This window comes from Etheostoma cragini, chromosome 18 (genome assembly GCF_013103735.1).
Source record: "Etheostoma cragini isolate CJK2018 chromosome 18, CSU_Ecrag_1.0, whole genome shotgun sequence".
In the NCBI taxonomy this organism is placed as follows: Eukaryota; Metazoa; Chordata; class Actinopteri; order Perciformes; family Percidae; genus Etheostoma; species Etheostoma cragini.
Genome location: NC_048424.1, coordinates 14,930,985 through 14,953,136, shown reverse-complemented (window position 1 = coordinate 14,953,136; position 22,152 = coordinate 14,930,985). Strand labels below are relative to the sequence as shown.

The window sequence follows — 22,152 nt, the reverse complement described above, 5'->3', positions numbered from 1 at the left end:
GCCAACCAAACCAGGCAGGTGTGAAGGCGCCCTTGGTTACTTCTATAAAAACAGAGCTGCATGCTTTTCCTTTTCTTTTTTTTAAACCTGATGTGAAGTTAACAGTAGCTGTATCTCAAGCTTTTATTAGGCCGACGATGGAAACTCTGACTGCAGTATTAGATATTGAGATGCCGTTACATAGAAATGAACTGCTTATTATTGTGCTGCTGCTGGTTTATGAGCAGGACTCCAGCTGTGTCACCGAGACGACAGCGGCTCGTTGTAGTCCCCTAAAGTGAACCATCACCAGGCGTGTGTGTGTTTTTATTCGTCATGTGTTAAAGCTCTACCAGCTGTGGGTCCTCTGCAGCTTGCACGCTCCTCAGCACATACGCGACAAAGGCATTCCTGTTTTTGTTGTTTCTTGATTTGCATCGAATTGTTTTGACTTTAATTGTAAAATATTTAAATTGATTGTTTGAAAGACTTCTAGATAAGTTATTTGCTAGTGTTTGGCATGTACTGTAGTTCCTCACACATACATGATTGTCTCACCTGTGCTTTTATCCTAACAATGGTTTTTTTCTTGATATGTAAAAGTATATTGTAACTCGTTTAATAAAACTGACCGAAAAGAAGCCAGGTGTGTTTTTATTTCTTGTCTCTGTGAGGCCTTCCGTCCCCTCCGAGGGACAGAGACCAGCGACGGCACGGACAAAAAAAAAAAAAAAAAGTTTATTAGCAATGATAATGAGCTATGAAGGTGGTCCTTTTGTCCCTGTACGCAGTGTGGAATGAAAGATCATTTCTTGGGCACTGCCAAGTTGCTCTTGAGCAAGGCACCGGAACCTGTTTGCTTATGTTGCAACACATTTTGGTATGAGGAAGCAAAGCATTCAAGTAACACCTTGGCTTGTCTCTCCTCTCTCATTTAATAATGTAACAGTTCTAGCTGGACGTTGCCAGTGCGCAGCGCTCCAGACTGGATTTAGTTTACATTGGAAAAGCTGCGGCCGCAGGTTTGACTCTGACCTGGGCCCCTTTACGGCATGTCACCCCCCCCATCCCCAGCTGTCCTGTGGAATTAAGTCTAAAATCTCCCCCCAAACAACTGATAACCACCATAGAATCTAATTGCTCTTATTTGTAAAAATAAGCATGTGACCCGTTGAACTAAATAAAGGATTTTGAATCTTGAGTGCTTTATCTTGGTGTAAAAAAGTGATGACGTGGCACTGACGTGATGCCCGATGAAAAAAATCATGAGTCTTTGCCCAAATGACTTGGGACTGGAGCAAAAGGGAACGTGGTCACGTCCCTGGATCATAATACGGTCAGAAGTTCAAATGAACGACCCGTTTACACAGTAGCATTTTCTTTATTGTGACTGCGAGGCTGCAACAATGAAGACAGCTCGTGGGACAGGTCAGACAGGTGATCAACCCGTGACCAAGTGGGGGTCTACCAGAAGAAGTGGGGGGGGGGGGGGGGGGGGGGGGGGGAAGGGATGCAGGCACTTCTATATCAGTGAGAACAGAGCACAACATGAACATACTAAGGCTACTCAACACCACCACAGTGACATCATTGACAGCCATTCACACACACGTTCTCTCAGATGTGTTTTCCAAACTGAACGGTGTTGACTCGCTGGAAAGAAACCATGGAGATGAATTGAAAGCAACACTAGAGAACTTTTTGGACCTTAAAATACTGTTTTCAAAATGGTTTCAGTGGTTCATCAACTCGTAACAGGGTGTAAGGCGCTTCTCTGGATATAACCGCTCTACGCATGTTTGACAGCCCGGGTAGCGGATCTGTAGTTCCAATGAGACATAATGGGATATTTCCACTTCCAACCTGTAGGGGGACCAAAGCGGGAAAGGTTCCCAAGTGTTGCTTTAACAAACAACTTTCACAAGTTAAACTTAAAACTAATTAAATCATGTCTTTGCCTCTTTATTCTTGACAGCTGGGACAACAAGTTAGATACTGTTCTAGACTGTTAATAAAGGTGATTCAAAACTGACAATATATAAGATGACTTTGCTACCTAAAATAGACAAAGTAGACCACAACCTCAAACTGACCCAAATGTTCTCGTGGTGTCTTCGTTGGACGGCAGCATCACCTGCTGGACACCCATTCTCTCACGTGAACTACATATCTGAGAGATGTTGAGTTCCAGGGTGACGTACAGTCTTTAGTCAAGATAACCTTTTGTCCCAGTTTTCTAGAATGTGGCTTTTATTGAATGAATCTCACAGGGAGGTAAGTCAGCCCAGGCTGAACACAACACTATAACACAACACTATCTGAAGAGTCTTAGCTTTATGGACAAAATATATGTAAAAAAACAAAAAACAAAACCCAAAAGAATAAATACTTGTTCAAAAGTACGTACAAAGTTCAGTGTGTTAACACAGGTTGGTCACGGCGACTGTGTGGGATCAAGATGTGATGAAATGTTTTGCTGATGAGACGAGGCCGCGCTCAAGAAGAAGCCGAGCCTTCGTGTCCCGTTGCTTACACTCGCCGCAGTTTGGGCATTTTGACCTTTGAAAGCATCGTGTTGTGGAAATAAAGTATCTTACCAAAAGGAATGGGTTTCCATTTTCAGACACATGGCAGTAAACTATGTTTTCTTTCTAAGGGCCGGGACACACCCACCAGGTAATCTGGCGAGGTCGGTGACTCCAGTCTGCTTGGTGTGTTCCGGAGAGGCCAGCGGACTTCGTTTTGGTTAACTTGGCAGTCGGACTCAAATGACCAATCTGATTGGCGGAGTGCTAACGAGGACCGGGATGAGCCTGACTGAAGTCGCTCAAAATCTGAGGAAAATCTCTTAACTTGAGACGTAATACGTCTCCATACCAGCAGGCGGTGCTAGTCTGTATCGTCTTCCAAAGAAATGAAAAGCAGCAGCTGATTGGACGAGTGTGTCACGTGGGTCTGGTTTCTCTGGAAATGTAAGTCACAGCGGCTTGTTCAGAATACGATCTCATATTTTACTATACTTTACTCACTGAAACTTGTTCCTGAAAACATTTTAAGGAGAAGTAGGCCGTGCAGCTGCAGAATCTGTCTTCATTTCAGACAGACAAAAGGTCAGTTTAAGAGATTTTCCTCCGATTCTCTACACGCTAACATTACAGCACTGATTCTCTAGTCGAGGGCTAGAACTCCACCAATCAGATTGATTTTGTCCAATCAGCTGCCGGTTTTCATTTTTTTGGGCAACAATACAGACTAGCACCGCCTGCTGTTACGGAGACGTATTAGTTCTCATCTCTTCGGTATGTTCCAATGTACTTTTTGGACCGACTCGGGGAGACTGATCAGTCCAACTGCCTTTTCTGCCGAGGGTCGGCCGTCTGGTCGGTGTCAGGGGCATAAGATAAATCAGACTGTCGATGTGTGTATATGAATGCACGTCAGTGTCCGGGTCGGCCATGGTTAGCAATACAAGCTGCCGACAACACGTTTGAAAATTCCGACTTCCTAGTTCAACTGGAACGCACCGTGAGTCCTGATGTCAGAACAATCAGTTGGTTTACTGTTGATACAGAAAAGAAAAGATGATTTCTAAGGTTTATGGACATTTCTTCTACATACAGATATACTATTGTAAAGTACGTGCTTGATGTGTGTGTTCTGTTTTGACAGAGTTATGATTCTCATAACAAATAACATAAGTTGTGAAACTATTATTAACATATTTAATGAAAATGGGTCTTACTTCTGGAACTCAAATGTTATCTTCATCCAAAGGCCTTTAACGTTAAATGTGTACATGGTACCGACGGCGGCTATTCTGTTGCTTTCTTCTCTAACTGCTTCTCAACAAACACAAAGCTCAGGCCTGAAGAGGTGAGGGGATACTAACACACGCCAGTCCCTGTCTGGAGGATGGAGGGACCACACCTGTCGCCTTCCCGCTCACACTCTGTCCAGCAGGGTGGCGTCGGCCTCCGCTCCGGCGGGACTCAGTTCGCACAGGTAGAGGAGCGTCTCGGCGCTGGCCTCCGCCTCCGTCAGCGGCTCCAGGCGGATCAGGGAGCTGCAGGACGGCTGCTTTGGGTCCAGGCTGGCGTCCAGCAGCTCTGAGGGCGGCTCGGCCTCCACAGGAGCACCGGGGCTGGAAGAGGGCTGGAGGTGGGCGTTATAGGAGCCCTCGCTGTCGCTGCTGCTGCCGCCGCCGCTTCCCAGGTCCAGCTCTGGGTGAGGATTGCAGCCATCGAGGAAGGCCAGCAGGGGACAAGAGGTGTACTGGATCAACTGCTTGTCTGAACACAAGAAACCAGAAGAATCCAGAAAAAAATAATCAGCCTGGACTGTGCCTGTGTCATCTTCAATGTATTCACTTTCTTAGATTGTTAACACCATTGATCCTTTCTTGTATTGAGAACAGCTATGGAGATTAAGATTCTTGTTGGCATTTTAGGCGTTGATTCAATAAAACAGCTTAACTCTTGTGTTGTCTTCCCGTCAAAATTGAAAATCAACAATTTTGTTGACGCTTTTAAATCAACGTTTAAGTGTTTTACGTTTTTGTACCTTTTTTCTACACTTTTTGCCACTTTTGACATTTTCAACACTAACTTATTAACTTTAGTTTCACAGTTATTTTTGGAATTAATGGTCAATAAAGCTCATTTATAGGAAATTATACCTAATGTTAGCGTTTGGAAAGCAGAAATAAGGAATTATTTAGACTAAAATGACAGGAAAGTAAGTTGATGGATAATCAGACTACAATATGTATAGTAACCTATTTCAAAACCACTTCAATTTTTTTTTCAAATACTATAAAATGATATATGACGGGCTAAAATTACTACCACGCCACGGCCGAGTGGCGCGCGTCACCGCGACGTGTAGTAACATTTTCCGAGAGGTGCACGTCAGCCTATGGCGTAGGGTCGGTATCTCTACGTAGATATAGTTAAGGACGTCTCTCAGCGCGACTTTTTACACTCACATTTCAGAGGGATGTATAAATTAAAAAGCTATCAGTAACATCAATGGCTTGCAGGTATTGGGGAAAGAAACATGAAAATCACATTAGTAGGTGTATGTGTTTCCATCTTTTATTGTAATTCTGTTTTAGCAACTCTTTGATTCAATTTCTAGATTTCTTTTCAAAGATTCAGCCTCACATTGCAAACTGTGCTGCCATCCACTGGATTCTCTGTCTATGGGGCAGTGTCTGACAGCATTAGGGAAAGGATCTCTACAGAGATAGAAGTTTTGTCAAAGAGTTCAATCTTTTATTGTTAAACCAAAAACAGCCCTGAAGTCACCATCAGACCCACCAGACTAAATGTAAATAATCATTACTTTTTAACGTGTACAGAGCCAGCATGTCTCCACATGTAAATGGGTGATTGCTGTTGGTAGTTTTATTTGGTTTCAGTCGACGTTGAATAAAGTGTGTTTTACGATGATAAAAATAACTTAATGGAGTCTTGTCAGTTTGGAAAATAGCGATTTTACGGGATGTTTCATGTTAAACAAAAAGGATCTTGCTCGACCTGTAGGGATCTTTTCCATAATGTAGACCACTTGTACTAAATACCTGAGCCCGTCGGTGGAAAACAGCGCTAAATAACCAATTAAAAACTGTGAACCGGAATTCAACTAAGAATGTCACTGCAGGTGTGTACAGTCCAGGTAAGTGCGAGTGTGTGACTCACCTGGGTTGACTTCCTCTCTCTTGCCTCGGTTTAGCTGTGAGGAGTTCTCTTTGGAGGACACACTCTCCTGAAAATACATGGACAGGAAATGGTAATGACAAAAAATCCGTCTTACAGGCAAACAATATTGACATGACCATTACAGTACATTAAATGGGTTTTTGGTTACTGTAGTCCTGCCATCTGTCCCCATTGGCTGTAAAGAGCTCATTTACTAGGAGAATTCCAATGTCAAAGACGGGCGAATCAATCCATGGTTGTCCCGTGTAAAAACATCATTCTAAAGTTCCACCAGGCGCTGATGCGCTGCGTTCCGACTACACAGTGAATCTGTTGCGTTGTCCGCCGTGCGTCATACCACGCCGGGAGCAGAGCTACCGCTGGGTTTGATTATCCACAATGTTGAAAACATTTAGATACTGAGCCATTACATTGGAAATCTCAAATTCAAAGATTTTTGGTCATATCCGTCTATTAGACACAAATGCATGTGGAAATGGAGCCCAGGTTGAAGATAAACTGTAGTTACTCTTTATTCGGCTGGTCGGAGACGCAAGTGCTCAACAAGTGCTTAAGTAGCAAAAGGCCTTTCTGGCAATCGGCTAAAAACATATGTTATCATCCACTGAAGTAAGGCACGATACGAGATGAATAAACATGTTTTTATTATTTTGGCCGCCACTTTAAGTTTAGAGCTGCGAGTGAAGGTAAGTATATTATTTCAGGGCATGAAAGGGATAGCGGCATATAGGGCTAGGCGTGCACCAGCGCCTAACCGATGCATGTGCAGATATGTAATATCTGTACATAGATATTAAGGTCGGCTGTTTTGATGCTCACCGTTAGGAGACAGTGAACTCTGAGTGCTCTGATGACTCTACTTTAGCAGTACAAACAGCTTGCTGTGCTCCTATAACGGCTGAGGCCACTGAGGGACCGACAACACCTTTATGGAAGTGGCAATATGTGACAACTGTCGAGCTTGTACAGACTGCAGAATTGAAAGTTATTAGATATGTTGGGTTATTGATCAGGGGAATGTTCTTTGGTTTAGTGTGTTAGGCGTTCTTACCTCGTGGGCATCAAAGTCCATGCCAAACTGTTTTCCATAGAGCATGGCCTGGAAGTCCTCCAGGCTGCAGTCAATGCTGTCCAGATAGTCCATCAGCTCCATCCTGACAACACACACATATTATAAAGACCCAGAATAGTTTAAAAATACAATCACCACATGGAATGGTGGCTGACACACCAGAGGACATTATTCCTCGGCTTATTATCAGATACATTGGTTCCCTTTGCTGCAGAATAACTAATGACGCAAAGCAAGTCACCGCGACAGTATAACCAACTGTAAACAGGGCTTTAAATGAACCCGTCAACCCTCCATATGCTGGTAAAAATGAATTTTGGTGCATAACATTGTAAAGTTACTAGCCAATTTGGCTGGTAATGAAAGAGGCTAATAACTGAGTCTGTTTGAATCTTACTTACTTGCCCAGCAGGTTGATGTTCTGTGATATTGCTCCGTTCTCGTTCAATATGGAGTCCATCATCTTGACAGGGTCCTCCAGACTCAGGCCCGAGGGTTTATTGAGCTGCAGGGCACTGCTGTGTGGTCCAATGCTGTCTAAAGTGCTGCTCCGCTGGCTGCTGTCTGCTGCCGCTGACACACCAGCGTCTGTCTGTTTCATGTCATCTGTGCTGGTGGTGCTCACCTCCGTCTCAGCTGGCAGCACTGCACAGCTGTCCAGCTCTACCTCCACGATTTCTATATCACTGAGGGAGGATGTTCGCAGACATCATTTAATTAAGAAAGATACAGACTGTTCCTTTAATGTTAACTTATTCAAAGTTATGTTGTGCAAGAATCCCTCTCACTAAGGTTTGGGTATTGTTTTTGTATTTGTTTTCCGATACCGGTGCTAAAATTATAAAAACGGGAATATTCACTATTATTTGCCATGTAAACAGCTTGGTCGGAACATTGTCTTTTTCTGGAATAAGGGCAAAAACCGGAATATAATGTTCATGTAAACATGGTCAATGTTTCTGCTGCCTGTAACATCCTGTTCAGAGCATCAGAGAGCAGCACAGTCATTTAAGTGCCACCGAAATGAGGCACCAAAATCCTTGTTGCTGGTCGGCCCGTAAATACCCGTCGTTTAGGCACCTCTCACCCCCAACTTGGTGACCAGCTGACCCACGTGTAGAACATGTGGCAGTTTGAAAGCAGTAGCACAGTGTGAATGGCACATAAGGAGTCAAAGGTGAATAGTCTTACCCTTGTTCGTAGGCTCTGGGTGAACCCTCTGTGACCTCGCCATCACTCTCAGTCAAGTCGCAGATGATAACTTCATCAGGTATCTCGGAGCCCTTCATACCGTTCAGACTGTTGACTGAGGACTAAACAGGACATAGTCAAAACCTGGACTTCAGAACTATTCTTATACAACCATTGGCGGAACAAGTATTAATATCCTTAACTTAAGTAAATGTCCTACTACCACACTGTAAACATACTTTGCAAAAATCTTAATTTGTAACGGAACTAAAGGTGTCGGATTAATGTAGTTCTCTTTGAAATGTAGCAAAGTAGAAGTAGAAAGTGGCATAAAAAGTCTCAAGTAAAATAAAAGTACAGCACTTGAGTAAATGTACTTAGTTACATTCCATCACTGTATACAAAACATCACATTCAATATCATCCATTTACAAAACAAAACAGAGGTAGAGGTCTTAACTAACTTTTCACCATCCGCCTGGAACCGTCCTAAAATATAATCTTATTCATTTCAAAAGTAAGTATGACTTTCTTGAATAATTTTGTTTTGTTTTGCTACATTATAAGAACTGCGTGTGCCACACAAACACGCAGTCAGTTTCATTTTCATGGCCGTTCTTTGTAACTTTAGAAGGGGTTTATCCTTTCAACTCTCGTCCAAAAATTTATTTTAATCCTCCTCGATAGAGCCGATATTAAGCATTTCCCAAACAATCTGCATTTATTTTGGCCGATAAAAACATATTCATTCATTCGTAATGAATATTAAAAATAAAATAAAAACGGATGGTCAATCATGTTATGAGTGTTGGCGTTGCCTAGTTTGTCCACCAGAGGGCCCCGTACTGCGTCCCTGTTGGCAACACTGATTATTATTGTGTTTTTGTTCAAAGGACTTTAAGTTTCGTATCTACTTTTTTTTTTTTTTTTTTTAAATCAGAACTCTATTATATTTTGATGTTCCTCTGTTCTGTTGTGACAATAAACAATTATATTATTTTAGTGGGAACTCATAAATAACTAATGTTAGGGAAATCTGTTTATGTTTTGATATACGTTTTTTGAATTTTTAAAAATAAAGACTGTATATATAGGCCAATATATCGGAATGTCGGATTTTTAAATAACGAAATATTTTTATCAGTCTCAACCTTAAAAATCCATAAATCGTCCGGGCTCTACTCCCCGGGGCAACGGGATGTCCCTAAGCTCAAGCACCGCACGGAGGCTTAAAAACTTCGATGTGAGAACTAAGCGATCATAACATGAATACACTGAAGTGCTCACTATGCTTTAAATACATGTTTCTGTGACTGCTATATACTGACCTGTTCCACACACACTTTTTCATCATAGATCTGATGGATGTATTTGGACTTCTTTCCATTGCTGTTCATAAGAACTGGCCTGTCAAAAGGATGATGACACACCAAGATTTTAAAGTTCATCCAGACGGAGAGTTGCATCATGAAACACACATGACTATAACAATGAAGGGGTTTCTTTTCATTTTATCATTGTAAATTAATAAGCAATCATTAAAAAATTAAAAATTTCCTCGCCACTGTTGCACTGTTGCTTGCTCTGGAGGAGACTACTAGAACTGTTGGGTCCTTGTAATTTCTGGAGTGTGGTCTATCTGTAAAGTGTCTTGAGATAACTCTTGTTATGAATTGATACTATAAATAAAATTGAATTGAATTGAATTAAAACAAAAAATACAATGCACTTGATCTGATGTGATGTCATTTACCCAACTGTACCAGACTTACTGATGATTATTTATCAAAAATCGAACGCACCAATTGTCAACCCTTCAATATTGCCATCCATGTCGATAGAGATACTGTATTTGGTCAAATATATCGTGATATTGGATTTTCTCCATATTGCCCATCTCTAGTTGTGATCATGTCAAACTCATACCCCATAGTCAGAAATTATTTACAAGCTGAAAAGTTGGCAAACATTTTGCAGTAACACGCCTTAACTTTGACAGCTCTTTGTATTTCATGAGGCGACTCCTCTGGGTTATTGGGAATACTCGCCTGCTTATTAGAATTACAGAGCACCGATGCCTCTCTGACAGGTACAAGGACTCTATGTCATTTAAAAAAGGAGCAGTACTCTCGCCAAACCCCCAGCTAATGGATGCAACACAGTGTGAACTTACCTCTTGCGTTTTAAATTCAGGATGCGGTTGTTCTGTACCAATGTGAAGATGAAGTGTATCAGCTGAAACAAAGAAGAGTCTTTGAGATTCAACGGAAAACACCTGCTGGTCTCGGTTACATTAGACATTCCCTTCCTTAAGAATACAATCCATTGCCAAAGCAATGTTCACATGCGCACTAAGGGTGTCCCAATCTAAATTTTAAAATTGAAATGACCAAAATTAAGTAACAATCCCATCCATCAATCCATCTTCATCCGCTTATCCGGTATCGGGTCGCGGGGGCAGCAGCTCCAGTAGGGGACCCCAAAATTCCCTTTCCCAAGCCACATCAACCAGCTCCGACTGGAGGATCCCGAGGCGTTCCCAGGCCAGGTTGGATATATGTATATAATCTCTCCACCTAGTCCTGGGTCTTCGCCGAGGCCTCCTCCCAGCTGGACGTGCCTGGAACACCTCCCTAGGGAGGCGCCCAGGAGGCATCCTTACCAGATGCCCGAACCACCTCAACTGGCTCCTTTCGACGCGAAGGAGCAGCGGCTCTACTCCGAGCTCCTCTCGGATGACTGAGCTTCTCACCCTATCTCTAAGGGAGACGCCAGCCACCCTCCTGAGGAAACCCATTTCGGCCGCTTTTACCCTGGATCTCGTTCTTTCAGTCATCACCCAGCCTTCATGACCATAGGTGAGGGTAGGAACGAAAATTGCCCGGTAGATCGAAAGCTTTGTCTTTTGGCTCAGCTCTCTTTTCGTCACAACGGTGCAATAAACGGAATGTAATACCGCACCGGCTGCTCCGATTCTTCGACCAATCGGGCGCTCCATGGTCCCCTCACTCGCAAACAAGATCTCAAGGTACTTAAACTCCTTCACTTGAGGTAAGGACTTACTCCCTACCTGGAGAAAGCACTCCATCGGTTTCCTGCTGAGAACCATGGCCTCAGATTTAGAGGTGCTGATCCTCATCCCAGCCGCTTCACACTCGGCTGCGAACCGATCCAGTAAGTGCTGAAGGTCACAGACCGATGACGCCATCAGGACCACAAGTAACAATCCCGAATTAAAAAATGGAATCGTCGATACTGCCACGTCGCGTCCGGTTGGCTTATCAAGCAGCCACCCAAGCCCCCCAGGAACAGCGGCATGTCTTAAAGGAAGGGCTAAAGAATAAAGAAACTTGTATATTTTCAGCGGATTATTTTGGGGTACGTACATCAATTTACCAGCCCAACAATAAAGGGTCCTAAATGTCATGTTTTAAACATTTTTAACATTCACTAGGAGCTAAATCCAGAGTTATTAAACAAGACATGATGAACGCGGACCCGAGCAGACCTGCGGTTCTAAGCCCGCCCACATTTCACGCCCCCTTTTATGTTGTGCCTCGCGGTAGGGACTTTTCCTTTTGTTTCAGCTTTAAATGATCAGCAGACTTCAGACACTTTCTGTCATTGCACAGCCCATGAACATGTTGTGTGACAGTGGGCTATTCGTTACATGCAGGGCTCATTTTGCTGGGGTGGTTCATGGGATTTCCCCCTTCCTGGTCTATATTTACTTGCCTCTGCTAAATCTTTTCTATCCCCGGTGTGGACTTCAACACATTGATTTTTTGATGAACATGAAATGGGGCGTGCAAGGCGACGTGGGCTTGGCGCAGTCCCGCGGGTCTGCTCGCCACCATTTTGCGCGTTCATCATGCCTAGTTTAATAGCTTTCGATTCGGCTACTAGCAAATGCTAAAAAGGTTTAAAACGTGACATGCTGCGAGTCAACATTACAGCCAGTCAAAATGCAAAAAAAGCCATCGACAGAACTTGTTTACTATTGCAAATTAGCCTAGCAGTGTTTCCTTCTGCTAATGGCTTAATTATGTGAACACATCATGCTTTAGTTAAAAATACTTCTAACGTTAGTAAATCTCCCTCTTATGTCACGTCTGATGAACGAGAAGTTACGGGAGTGAGAAACACAAGCATTGTGAGCTAACATTTCGTACAGAGTTACATTATTTCAGGAGGAGTGAAGGGAAAATCAGAAGAAGGATGGGGAATTTAAGTTTTAACATGACTTTAAAGTTGGCATCCACCGAGCCAAAAATGCTTATGTTTTTAACAGTTAGCGCGTTCAGGTTTCCTAACTGCGTCACGTTTTACAGGAACATAGCTGGGAGCTTCATGGAGACAGCTTAAGTTAATGTTAGCTGTGCTACAGCTGTCAGAATAAGCTTTGGCTTCATATATTACCTTCTAACAGCTGTATTCTCAGTAACGTGACAATCTGCAAGAAACCGGTTGCTTATAAATCACTATAATAAGAGTGGCAGCACCGTTTCGGTCAGTTACCAATGCCGTCAGCATCCTGGCTAACACTATTGTTACTTGGTTTATGACAAATTGTTTCGGCTGTGCGTTCTAACATGATGTCACTGTGCAACCGAGCACCGCTAGCCTTTATAACAGCAACGCTTCACTACACTTGTCAGATCATGTTTTATTCCAAATTAATTTGTGTTTGTCGCTTTGTGTTCATGGTGGAAAATGTCAACAGACAGCGGTGGGCCAGAAATGCAATGCGCCGTGAAGTAGATCCCCTTCAAGGCCAGGCTGATTTTGGAAGTCCCTCTAGTGGACAGAACGTGTAACAACCACGTGCTTATAGTGGCACTGACGATGCATAAGCCTGAGTAATGTGGCACATGTTAATAACAGGCTGCATTTGAGCATTAAATATTAGAATATAGGAAACCGGGGGACTCAAGCCGGCGGATTAGCAGGGGGCTCACACACTGTGGTGACAGAGAGCTTGTTAGCCGATCGGGATAGTTTTTCATTTTAGAGACCTGTCTTATTTTCTCTTTGGTAAAGTCACCATTGCTCTTTAACAAAGCAAGCTTATCCGATTGCTCCATTAATTGATGGCATAATTTGTAGGATGGTCGACTATTCAAATAATCTAGCGCTGCAGGCTGCAGCCCTAGGTTTAACTACCAATATGCGCCACATTCACATTTCTTTCAGGAGGCATATAGTGACTGAGGGAACCAGTGTAGCGCTCACCTTTTTAATGAGCTGTTGTTGGTGGACATGTATCTTTCTCAGATCGGCGATCTCCCTCCACAGAGCTTCATTCTCCCTAAGCAACAAAACAAGTCACGTCTGATTTGTAGTCAAGATCAATTAGGGTATAAATCCCAAGTTTTAGCAGGATACATTATTATAGTGATTCTTTTGCAAAGGTTGAAGCTGTAGTGTTAGTACAGAGCTTTATGCTCACCTCTTGAGTGTTGCCAGTCTGATGTCGATGTTCTCTTGTTTGCTGTTAACACTGCGAACACTCTCCAAGACCTTTGACAGGTCTTCCTGTCGAATCTTGTTGTCCTCTGGCCGAGTGTTGGAAACCTGAAGGACATAAATTACAATCAAAATCTTACGTTCAGCCCGTTTTGCCCGGATAGCTCAGCTGGTAGAGCCGGTGCCCATACAGTGAGGAAAATAAGTATTTGAAATCCCTGCTATTTTGCAAGTTCTCCAACTTAGATATCATGGAGGGGTCTGAAATTGTCATCGTAGGTGCATGTCCACTGTGAGAGACATAATCTAAAAAAAATAATCCACAAATCACAATGTATGATTTTTTTAACTATTTATTTGCATGATACAGCTGCAAATAAGTATTTGAACACATTTCTTTCAGCTACAATTCTGACCCTCAAAGACCTTTTAGTCTGCCTTCAAAATATCCACCTATAAAAATGTCCATTTATTATCCTAAATTAGATGGACCTGTTTGAAGTCAAACTCTCAAGTCTCAAACTCTATGTTTCTCAGCAACAGCCCAGAAACCTGACTGATCTAGAGCAAATCTGTGTGGAGGAGTGGGCAAAAATCCCTTTTGCAGGCGGCCTATAGCTCACTGAGTAAGTGCGCTCGCCCCATGTTGACTGAGTTCTGCAGCGGCCCGTGTTCAAATCCAGCCTGCGGCCCTTTGCTGCGTGTCACCCCCCATCTCTCTCTCTCTCCCCCTTTCGCATTTCTATCCACTGTCTATCCAAATATTTTTTTGCACTTGTATCATACAAATAAATAGTTTAAAAAAATCATACATTGTGATTTCTGGATTTTCTTTTTTAGATTATGTCTCTCACAGTGGACATGCACCTACGATGACAATTTCAGACCCCTCCATGATTTCTAAGTGGGAGAACTTGCAAAATAGCAGGGTGTTGAAACACTTATTTTCCTCCCCTCAATATGGTGCAGTCGGCCTGTCCCCTTTGCAGAAAACCATCCCCAAAGACTCATGTTTTCACCTCCATGCTTCACGATTGGGATTGTGTTCTTGGGGTTGTACTCAGCCTTCTTCTTCCTCCAAACACGGCGAGTGGAGTTTAGACCAAAAAGCTCTATTTTTGTCTCATCAGACCACATGACCTTCTCCCATTCCTTCATCTGGATCATCCAGATGATCATCTGCAAACTTCAGACGGATGTGTTGGCTTGAGCAGGGGGACATTGTGTGCGCTGCAGGATTTTAATCCATGACGGCATGGTGTGTTACTAATGGTCTTAAAAATCATTCAATGTGATTTTCTGGATTTTTGTTTTAGACTCCGTCTCACAGTTGATAAAAATTACAGACCTCTACATGCTTTGGAGGAAAACCTGCAAAATCTGCAGTGTATCAATTACTTGTTTTCCCCACTGTATATCTTGCATTCACAGTGTCTGAACACTGGAAGCATTAAGGACAGCAAAACTGTGATGTAATGGAATATGTATGAGTTCGAGAGAAGACATTAGCCGGCAGGAACCAGATGCAGGGGTCAAAGATCTTGATGCAGACAGAATAATCAACTTGTTTTAAGAAGCCCACTGTTCTAATAATAATGTATTATTATTGCAGCATGCTTCAGAATTGTATGAAATGTCATGAAGTCACACTGGCTACATTTTTGGAACTCATTCATTCTGTTTGACAAATGAACAGGAAGAAGACGCCACCTTCCGTTTGATGTTCTCCAGCAGGTTGTCCTGTCCATGTTTGAAGTAGGGGTGCTGGAACTCCACTGGACCATCTCTCTCCTGTTTCACAATGCCTGTGTCAATGTGCATCACTTTACGAAATCCATCTGCGCACACGAGATGGAAAAAAACGACAACATTAACAAAAACACCCACCCACATGTACAACAGGTAACCTAACAGGAAGTCCCATGAGATAGAGCTATTTCTATATAGCTAAAGTGGAAGAGATGATGGCGGTGATGATGGATACTGCTATTATTTTATTGTCTTTTACTTGGTATTTGGTCTCCCAGAAGGTTTACGTAAAAAAGAAGAGTAGAAACTATTTCAGTGTAGTGCAACTAATTCCTAATTAGTTGCACTACACTGTGCATTAATTCCTAATGCAACCTAATTCAAACCTCTCCAGTGTCAATAACTGCAGATGCTTGGTGTTGAATTGAATGACAGTTTCTAATCTGTTCAAGCAGCACAATGATGTATACAACGAGACCATATCTTGTAGTCACACCATTGTTAACACTTTATTATCGCTGACTGTATACGACTATTTTACACCAAAACGGACGGTTTTATTAAGGAACGGGTATCGTTAGGTTTTTATCATTACCTATATGAATACTGATACTTATTGATACTGTCTATAAAAGATTTTTGAGGTCAATATAAATATTTGGTGAAAAATCTTTATTAATTTATAAATTTAAAAAACTGATATATCGGCCCATATATACATGTATATATATTTAAAAAAAATACAGAAACGTGTAACAAAACAAACAGATTTCCCTAACATAAGTTACACGCGCACACACATTGCTAAGGTTACATTTACAACTAACTGCTAACTTCATAATCACCGTGTCTCGCACGCACGCACAGGCTTTAATTATACACACGTTCCCAGTTATTCCGCAAAGGAGTTCACTACTTGTGAAAAACATTCCAAGGGGGCCGTTTCCTGGCTCAAGCAAATAGCTAACACTAACAGCTAAAGTTAGTATTGGCAAATACCTGTCTGCACTGCAGAAACTGGTGCTACAAAAATACTCCTTGCTGCAACTTCTCAACGTCATCCGATACGTCGCTCATAAACCCGTCGGAGTTTGGAACGCCAACACAAACAAAGCAGGTGGTAACGGACATCCGGCGGAATTTCCGGCGGCACCTTAACATGGACATCGTGGATAAGGATTACCGTATCTTTTGCTACTGAGCCTGTTTGTAACAGCTAACGTTAGACTACCAACAACCTTGTCTTCGACAGGACAGAGACCTCCTGGCCGGGGGCTGTTTTTAATTGCGGCCAGGGATTTTAATAACCCGCCTGAGGAACGTCTTGCCAAGATACCGTCAATACGGTAACAAACTTGACCATGTACACAGATCGTGTCTCAGTTCTGCTTTTGCCTTCCTAAAGGCTGAAACGCAAACGTGACCTAGCGCTGACACGGCCCATTCAGTGCTGGCTCTACAACGCTACTTCAGCACAACAGAGTGGCGTTTAAAGACAACAGCATACACAGAATCTGTAAATGCATCAATGGTGTCGTACCAAGGATTACTGTACTGACTAGCGATGGAAGGGTTGAAGTAAAAAATTCAAACTGTTCAATCCACAAGTCACGGTTCGGGGCATGTATTTATTCTTAGGTCCATTTTAGCCTCAGATTTCATTCAGAAAAGGTTTGTTCAGAATAAAATCCTTCAAATTGAGTTATTGGAGAAGAAAAATGCCTCGCCCCGCAGTCGGCATGGATACGGTACAGAGTGGAGCTGTCAGTCTTGGTCTGCTGTTATAGGACAATTAGGCTTTTGTGTTACCTGACAATCACAGGAACAAAGTGGTGGAGAAAGTGGCGACTGTGTGCCAGCACTGAGCAACACGTGTGGCTTATGCAAGCGGCAAAACTTCCAATATGAGGGCACATTAAAATAGACCTCATGCCTGTGTGTCTGTAATCGCAAGGAGCAAAGTGTCAGGTAGAAAAGAGCAACTCCTTCTCCCCGCAGTATTGGAACAGCCTGTCCATGCAGATTCAGACAGGACAAGCCATTACAACAGTGTTGGGCAGGTTTATAAGGCCCTGTTTCCACAAGAACGCTCGCGGGTAAAAAGACAAAAATAATTTAGCAGATGTGCCTTTTGTTTAGACGGTAACAGCGTGGGAATCTTAAAACCACTCTGTTGAGTTCCTAAAGGGTAAAAACGCAAAAGTCTGAAGACAGCGGTGTAGAGAGGGACGAGATAAAGGCGTTCAGATAGTCAAGCAGCAGCTAAAGGGCTGCGACGCTCAGGATATTGGTAGTGCTCTTGTGGGTGCTGTGGTGTATTACGGTCAAACAAACACTCAATTCATCGTCTGTCCCGACAAAATTATCAGCTTTTGTTGTCTGCGTCTCCATGTTTTGGTTTTGCGCTACTAGGGAGAGAAGAAGAATGAAGGTTGTATGCAGGAGCGCGGACTTGGTGGGGTGGTTGTGTTGCAGTGCTTCACACTGCCACCTGGCGTGCCTACGACATTGAATTATAATTGTTATATATGCACACAGAGCTGTGCGTTTGGGTTATGTTACACTTAATTTGAACACACAAATGTGTACATTTTCTAATAACACATTGGCCCTTTTCCTTTTGAACAAACAAATCCAGCCATATTCATTGCATTGTATTTAAAATACTTCAGTTTAATTCCAAATGGAACAACTAATACTGTATGTAACGAATTGCCATATTATAGGCTACTTTTCAAAACGTCTAGTAGCAGTTGAGCTTATGCTTCATTTTATGTAAACCAAACCCCCCCCCCCCCATTCCCAAATCAAAAGGTCTGGGTTAATGGGGGAGTGCATGCCAAACTTGAAGGACCGACCGATGCCTACAGCTACAACTGATTTGGTTGACTACAGGAAATCCAGAGCTATTAGGCTGTGGCTCAGTGGTAGAGCAGTTGCCCGCCAACTGGAAGGTTGGAGGTTTGATCCCTGGCCCTGCAATCCACATGTTAAAGTGTCCTTCGGCAAGACAATAAAACCTGAATTGCCCTAGATGCTGCGCGATTGGTGTGTAAACGTGTGTGAGTGTTTATCTGCTCAGCCTCTGCCCCAGTGTATGAATGTGTGTGCATGATGAATGATTCCTGTACTATGTAAAAGCGCTTTGAGTAATCGCTAAGACTAGAAAAGCGCTAAAAAACAGTCCGTTAACGGACTGTTAACGGACAATATATACTTTTTTTTTTTTTTTCAAAGAATATTTTTTGCGCTTTTCTGCCTTTAATTTTTGACAGGACAGCTAAGTAAGAACGGGGGGAGAGAGAGGGAAGACATGCAGGAAATTGTCACACTAAAACCTGGACCTCTGCGTCAAGGCATACACTTCGAAGTACATGTGCGGGGTTGCTCTACCACTGACCCAACCTGGGCACACGAGTCAGTCTATACTTCTATGCAAGCTTTTCGATCAACTCCTCGGCTGTGGAAATACACAGACCCACTAGTAAAATCCAGGGCCGGTGTGTGTGGATTAATAATTAAAGGATTAATAAAGGTGTGTATGGATCAACTGGTAGATGACATTTTGTATGTACTTCTTACTACGCATATTTACATTACTACATTCTGGTTTTAAATTCAGCCTCATTCATCTGCAAAACTGTCAACACAAATTTATTATTTAACTTCATTCATAATTTGTTTATTTTTAGCACTGTAACCTACCTTGCAATATTTTCTCTTTTGTGTTGGATTCAGATTTTGTTTAACTTTTTTTCTTAAGTTATTTAATGAGCATTCTTGGAGGTGCCTGAGGCCTACGATTTTCAGTGCCAAGGATTACTACTGTTATTAATGCGTGCATGATGAATAAAAGAAATAGAAAAATTTATGAATGAAGAACCTTGAACTTGTCTGTCTCTCCTCCGCTCACTCCGTGTCTTGCACTTGGTGAAACACAAGCCATTAAATGAACAACACACTCCGAAACACATCTATCCACCCACCCGCGCTGTCTCTCTCTCTCTACCACTCATATTATACCCACATTAGGTGCAGCGTTATTCCTCAAACAAATTTGCTACTTTATGTTTTGTCTAAAACATCTGGGTTTACAACAACAACAACATTCCAGGGTGACCTATAGCTCACCCAGCAGAACCAGCGGCCCTTTGCTGCATGTCGCTCAGTTCTCTCCCCTTTCCCCTCTTCAAGCTATCCTATCAATTAAAAGGCCACAGAAGCCCCAAAATAACATTCCCACATATTTGCGCCCAGTTATGTAAGATAGCCTTTGTGACAGTATAAACAACAGCAGTACTGCTTGACCAGGAGCATATTAATACTTTGGTACTGACCAATCCAGAACCGGTGCCAGTTTAGTGGGCCTCATCAACAAGGCTAGTAAACTCCCACTGACAGACTCTTAACCCCCCCAATCACAGTCATTAGGCGTTAAATGATCACATATCCTGGACTATGATACCTGACCATTGCACATACTGCAACTATACTAGTACTATATACTCTACTGGATATTGCAAATCCAGATTATTATCTTCCACACCCTGCACAAAACTGTTCATTCAATCCATCTTTATGGTATGCACCAAAAACACCAAGGCAAATTCCATGAACGTGCAAACTTACTTTGTCAATACATCTCATTCTGATTCTACATATAAATGTCGCAAAATATAATCTCATATAACATGATATAGGATTGTATCTACAACGGCCACTACTTGGTAGAATCACACGGGAGCTGGGTCTTATCTATGTAAACAGTGGAACTCGGTAATTGGTTTAAATACATGTGATTTTGCCATTATGTGACATGGTATCTGTCTGTCTCATCATACATATCGCATAGCTCTACTATTGGTTGTCATTATTCACCCAGAAAAAAAAAGAATCACATTCCTAAACCTGAGATTCAGCACTGGACCACTCGACTGCGTGTACGCTGTCTGAACAGGTGAATTGAAGATTACGTTGGTTGTTGCTAGCCTACAGGTAACAGGCTGGGCAGTGACCGACAGGCTAACCTGCTAACGGATTAGGAGTTTGAATGTTTTTAGCTGAGATAGACCAAGGCATATTATTTTGAAACAGTTCAGTTATGTTTCACCTCACTGTTCTTTGTCCACTGTTTTGGAAGAAGGAAATAACCAGCTTTAAAATTGACTCTTTTTAAATACGCGTAGTACAATGGGTTAGGGTTACTAGCTTGTCATCCTTGCATTGACACCAAATCTGACAGTATAGATTTACTGGTTTATGTGTCACTACTTAGCAGTGTGGTTGCGGACTAACCAAACAAACAGTCCTATATATGCAGCAGACACTATGAAACCACTACATGTATCACAAACTAAGACAAGGCAATGACTGCAGTCTTACACATGTTGAGCTGCCTGATGAAACTGGCCATGTTGTTGTGCTTAAAGAACTTGGGGAGGATCTCCTTGGCAAAATGCTGCTCGTCCAACACCAGGAAACTGTTGCCCTCCTGAAAACAATCAACATCACAACAGTCAAACATTTGGCTTAGCTAGCTAGTATGTTAGCCAACTACCAGGTAGCGGTAGTAACGTTATGCTAGCTAACCAGCAGGTAACTGGCTAGACAACAGTTGATGTCTAGCTTAAGTTAATGTTTCCGATATCTGGTGGCGTTAATGCACGGCTGTTGAACCCCAGCAGAATGTATTGTGATTTATTGTGATGTGGCGTGATGCCACGCTAACGTAACGGTTACGTTAACTTCAGGCTAATATCACTGGCTAGTAATGCGCGCTAGCTAACAGTTTACAGTTTTAGCGTTACCTGACTCCAGCAAATAAATTCATTGGTGTCTGCATCCTCGACAAGCGTCCACAGCTTGGCGAGGAAAGCCGGGACGTTGGAGTTGTGTTTCATTTTGAAAATTCAACGACGAAAACAACTAGACTGAAAAGCAGCTGCTTCTGCTGCTTCTGCTTCTTCTCCTTCTTCTTGTTATTTGGGATTTAACGACAGCTTGCGTCCTCACTGTTGTACTACTGCCATCTTCTGGAGTTAGCTAGCTAACGCCAGTTGACTTCTACAGTGTCCAGTATGCCAGGTTTTCCTTATCAGTCCTGTTCTCCAAACATCTTCCACCACACTCCAGTAGGCCTATGGATTGTCATCTTTTATGTCTTCCATCATGTCACATCATAACATCATACATAGTTTAACATGCTCTACTGGTATCTGACAGTAGTGGATGTATTTTACTAAAATACTCGGTTATCTGTAAAAGTCCTGAATTGAAAATAAAAGTATGTAGGTATTATCAGTGAAAGTACTCAGTGCAAAGAAAACCTCTCGTTTTAGAAACTTGAAAAGAGCAAAACAGTTCTGTCTATGTTTGATCTACTAATCATTTCAGCTGGACTTGTAGGCCGTTATATTTTTGGGTAGTGTAATTTAGAAAAAAACATTGTATGTTAAAAACTACAAGTGGTTTGTGTGTAAAAAAAAAAATCTTAATTTGTAATGTAACTGGTAACTAAATGTCCGAATAAAGTAGTGTAGTAAAAAAGTACACTCTGAATGTTGTTGAGTAGAAGTGTCATGAACAGCAAAAAAAGTAAAGTACAAAATCCACAAATGTTTACTTAAGTAGGCTACAGTACTTGAGTAAATGTACTGAGTTACATTCACCACTGGTAGGCCTACCTGACAACGATCACAAAGACGGTTGAATTCTTCTGAATATTGCTGTTCAGATCACTGTCTGGCCTTAGGACTATAGACCTTAGTGGTCCCCTAAAATTGTATCTGAAGTCTCTTTTATATAGGCCTCAGTGGTCCACTAATACTGTATCTGAAGTCTCTTTTATATAGGCCTTAGTGGTCCCCGATACTCTATCTAAAGTCTCTTAGACCTTAGTGGTCCCATAATACTGTATTATGAAGTCTTTTTATATAGGCCTTACTGGTCCCATAATTCTGTATCTGAAGTCTCTTT

At 42.2% G+C, this 22,152-nt stretch overlaps 1 protein-coding gene and 1 long non-coding RNA gene across 2 annotated transcripts; one reads left to right on the top strand and one right to left on the bottom strand.

Moving 5' to 3' along the window:
- The first annotated feature begins 1,917 nt into the window (after nucleotides 1-1,917).
- Nucleotides 1,918-8,354, top strand: LOC117961975. Its single transcript, XR_004660521.1, has 3 exons — nucleotides 1,918-2,163; nucleotides 5,051-5,055; nucleotides 8,344-8,354. It is a non-coding gene; the product is annotated as an uncharacterized LOC117961975 (long non-coding RNA).
- Nucleotides 3,301-21,272, bottom strand: hsf2 (heat shock transcription factor 2). Its single transcript, XM_034900988.1, has 12 exons — nucleotides 20,985-21,272; nucleotides 20,560-20,668; nucleotides 15,139-15,266; nucleotides 13,412-13,536; nucleotides 13,195-13,270; nucleotides 10,136-10,197; nucleotides 9,291-9,369; nucleotides 7,963-8,084; nucleotides 7,173-7,457; nucleotides 6,751-6,853; nucleotides 5,679-5,745; nucleotides 3,301-4,268 (listed from the first exon to the last, which is right to left on the bottom strand). The coding sequence occupies exons 1-12, from the start codon at nucleotides 21,075-21,077 to the stop codon at nucleotides 3,922-3,924; spliced, it is 1,596 nt and encodes a 531-aa protein (XP_034756879.1). The 5' UTR covers nucleotides 21,078-21,272; the 3' UTR covers nucleotides 3,301-3,921.
- Nucleotides 21,273-22,152: the final 880 nt, after the last annotated feature.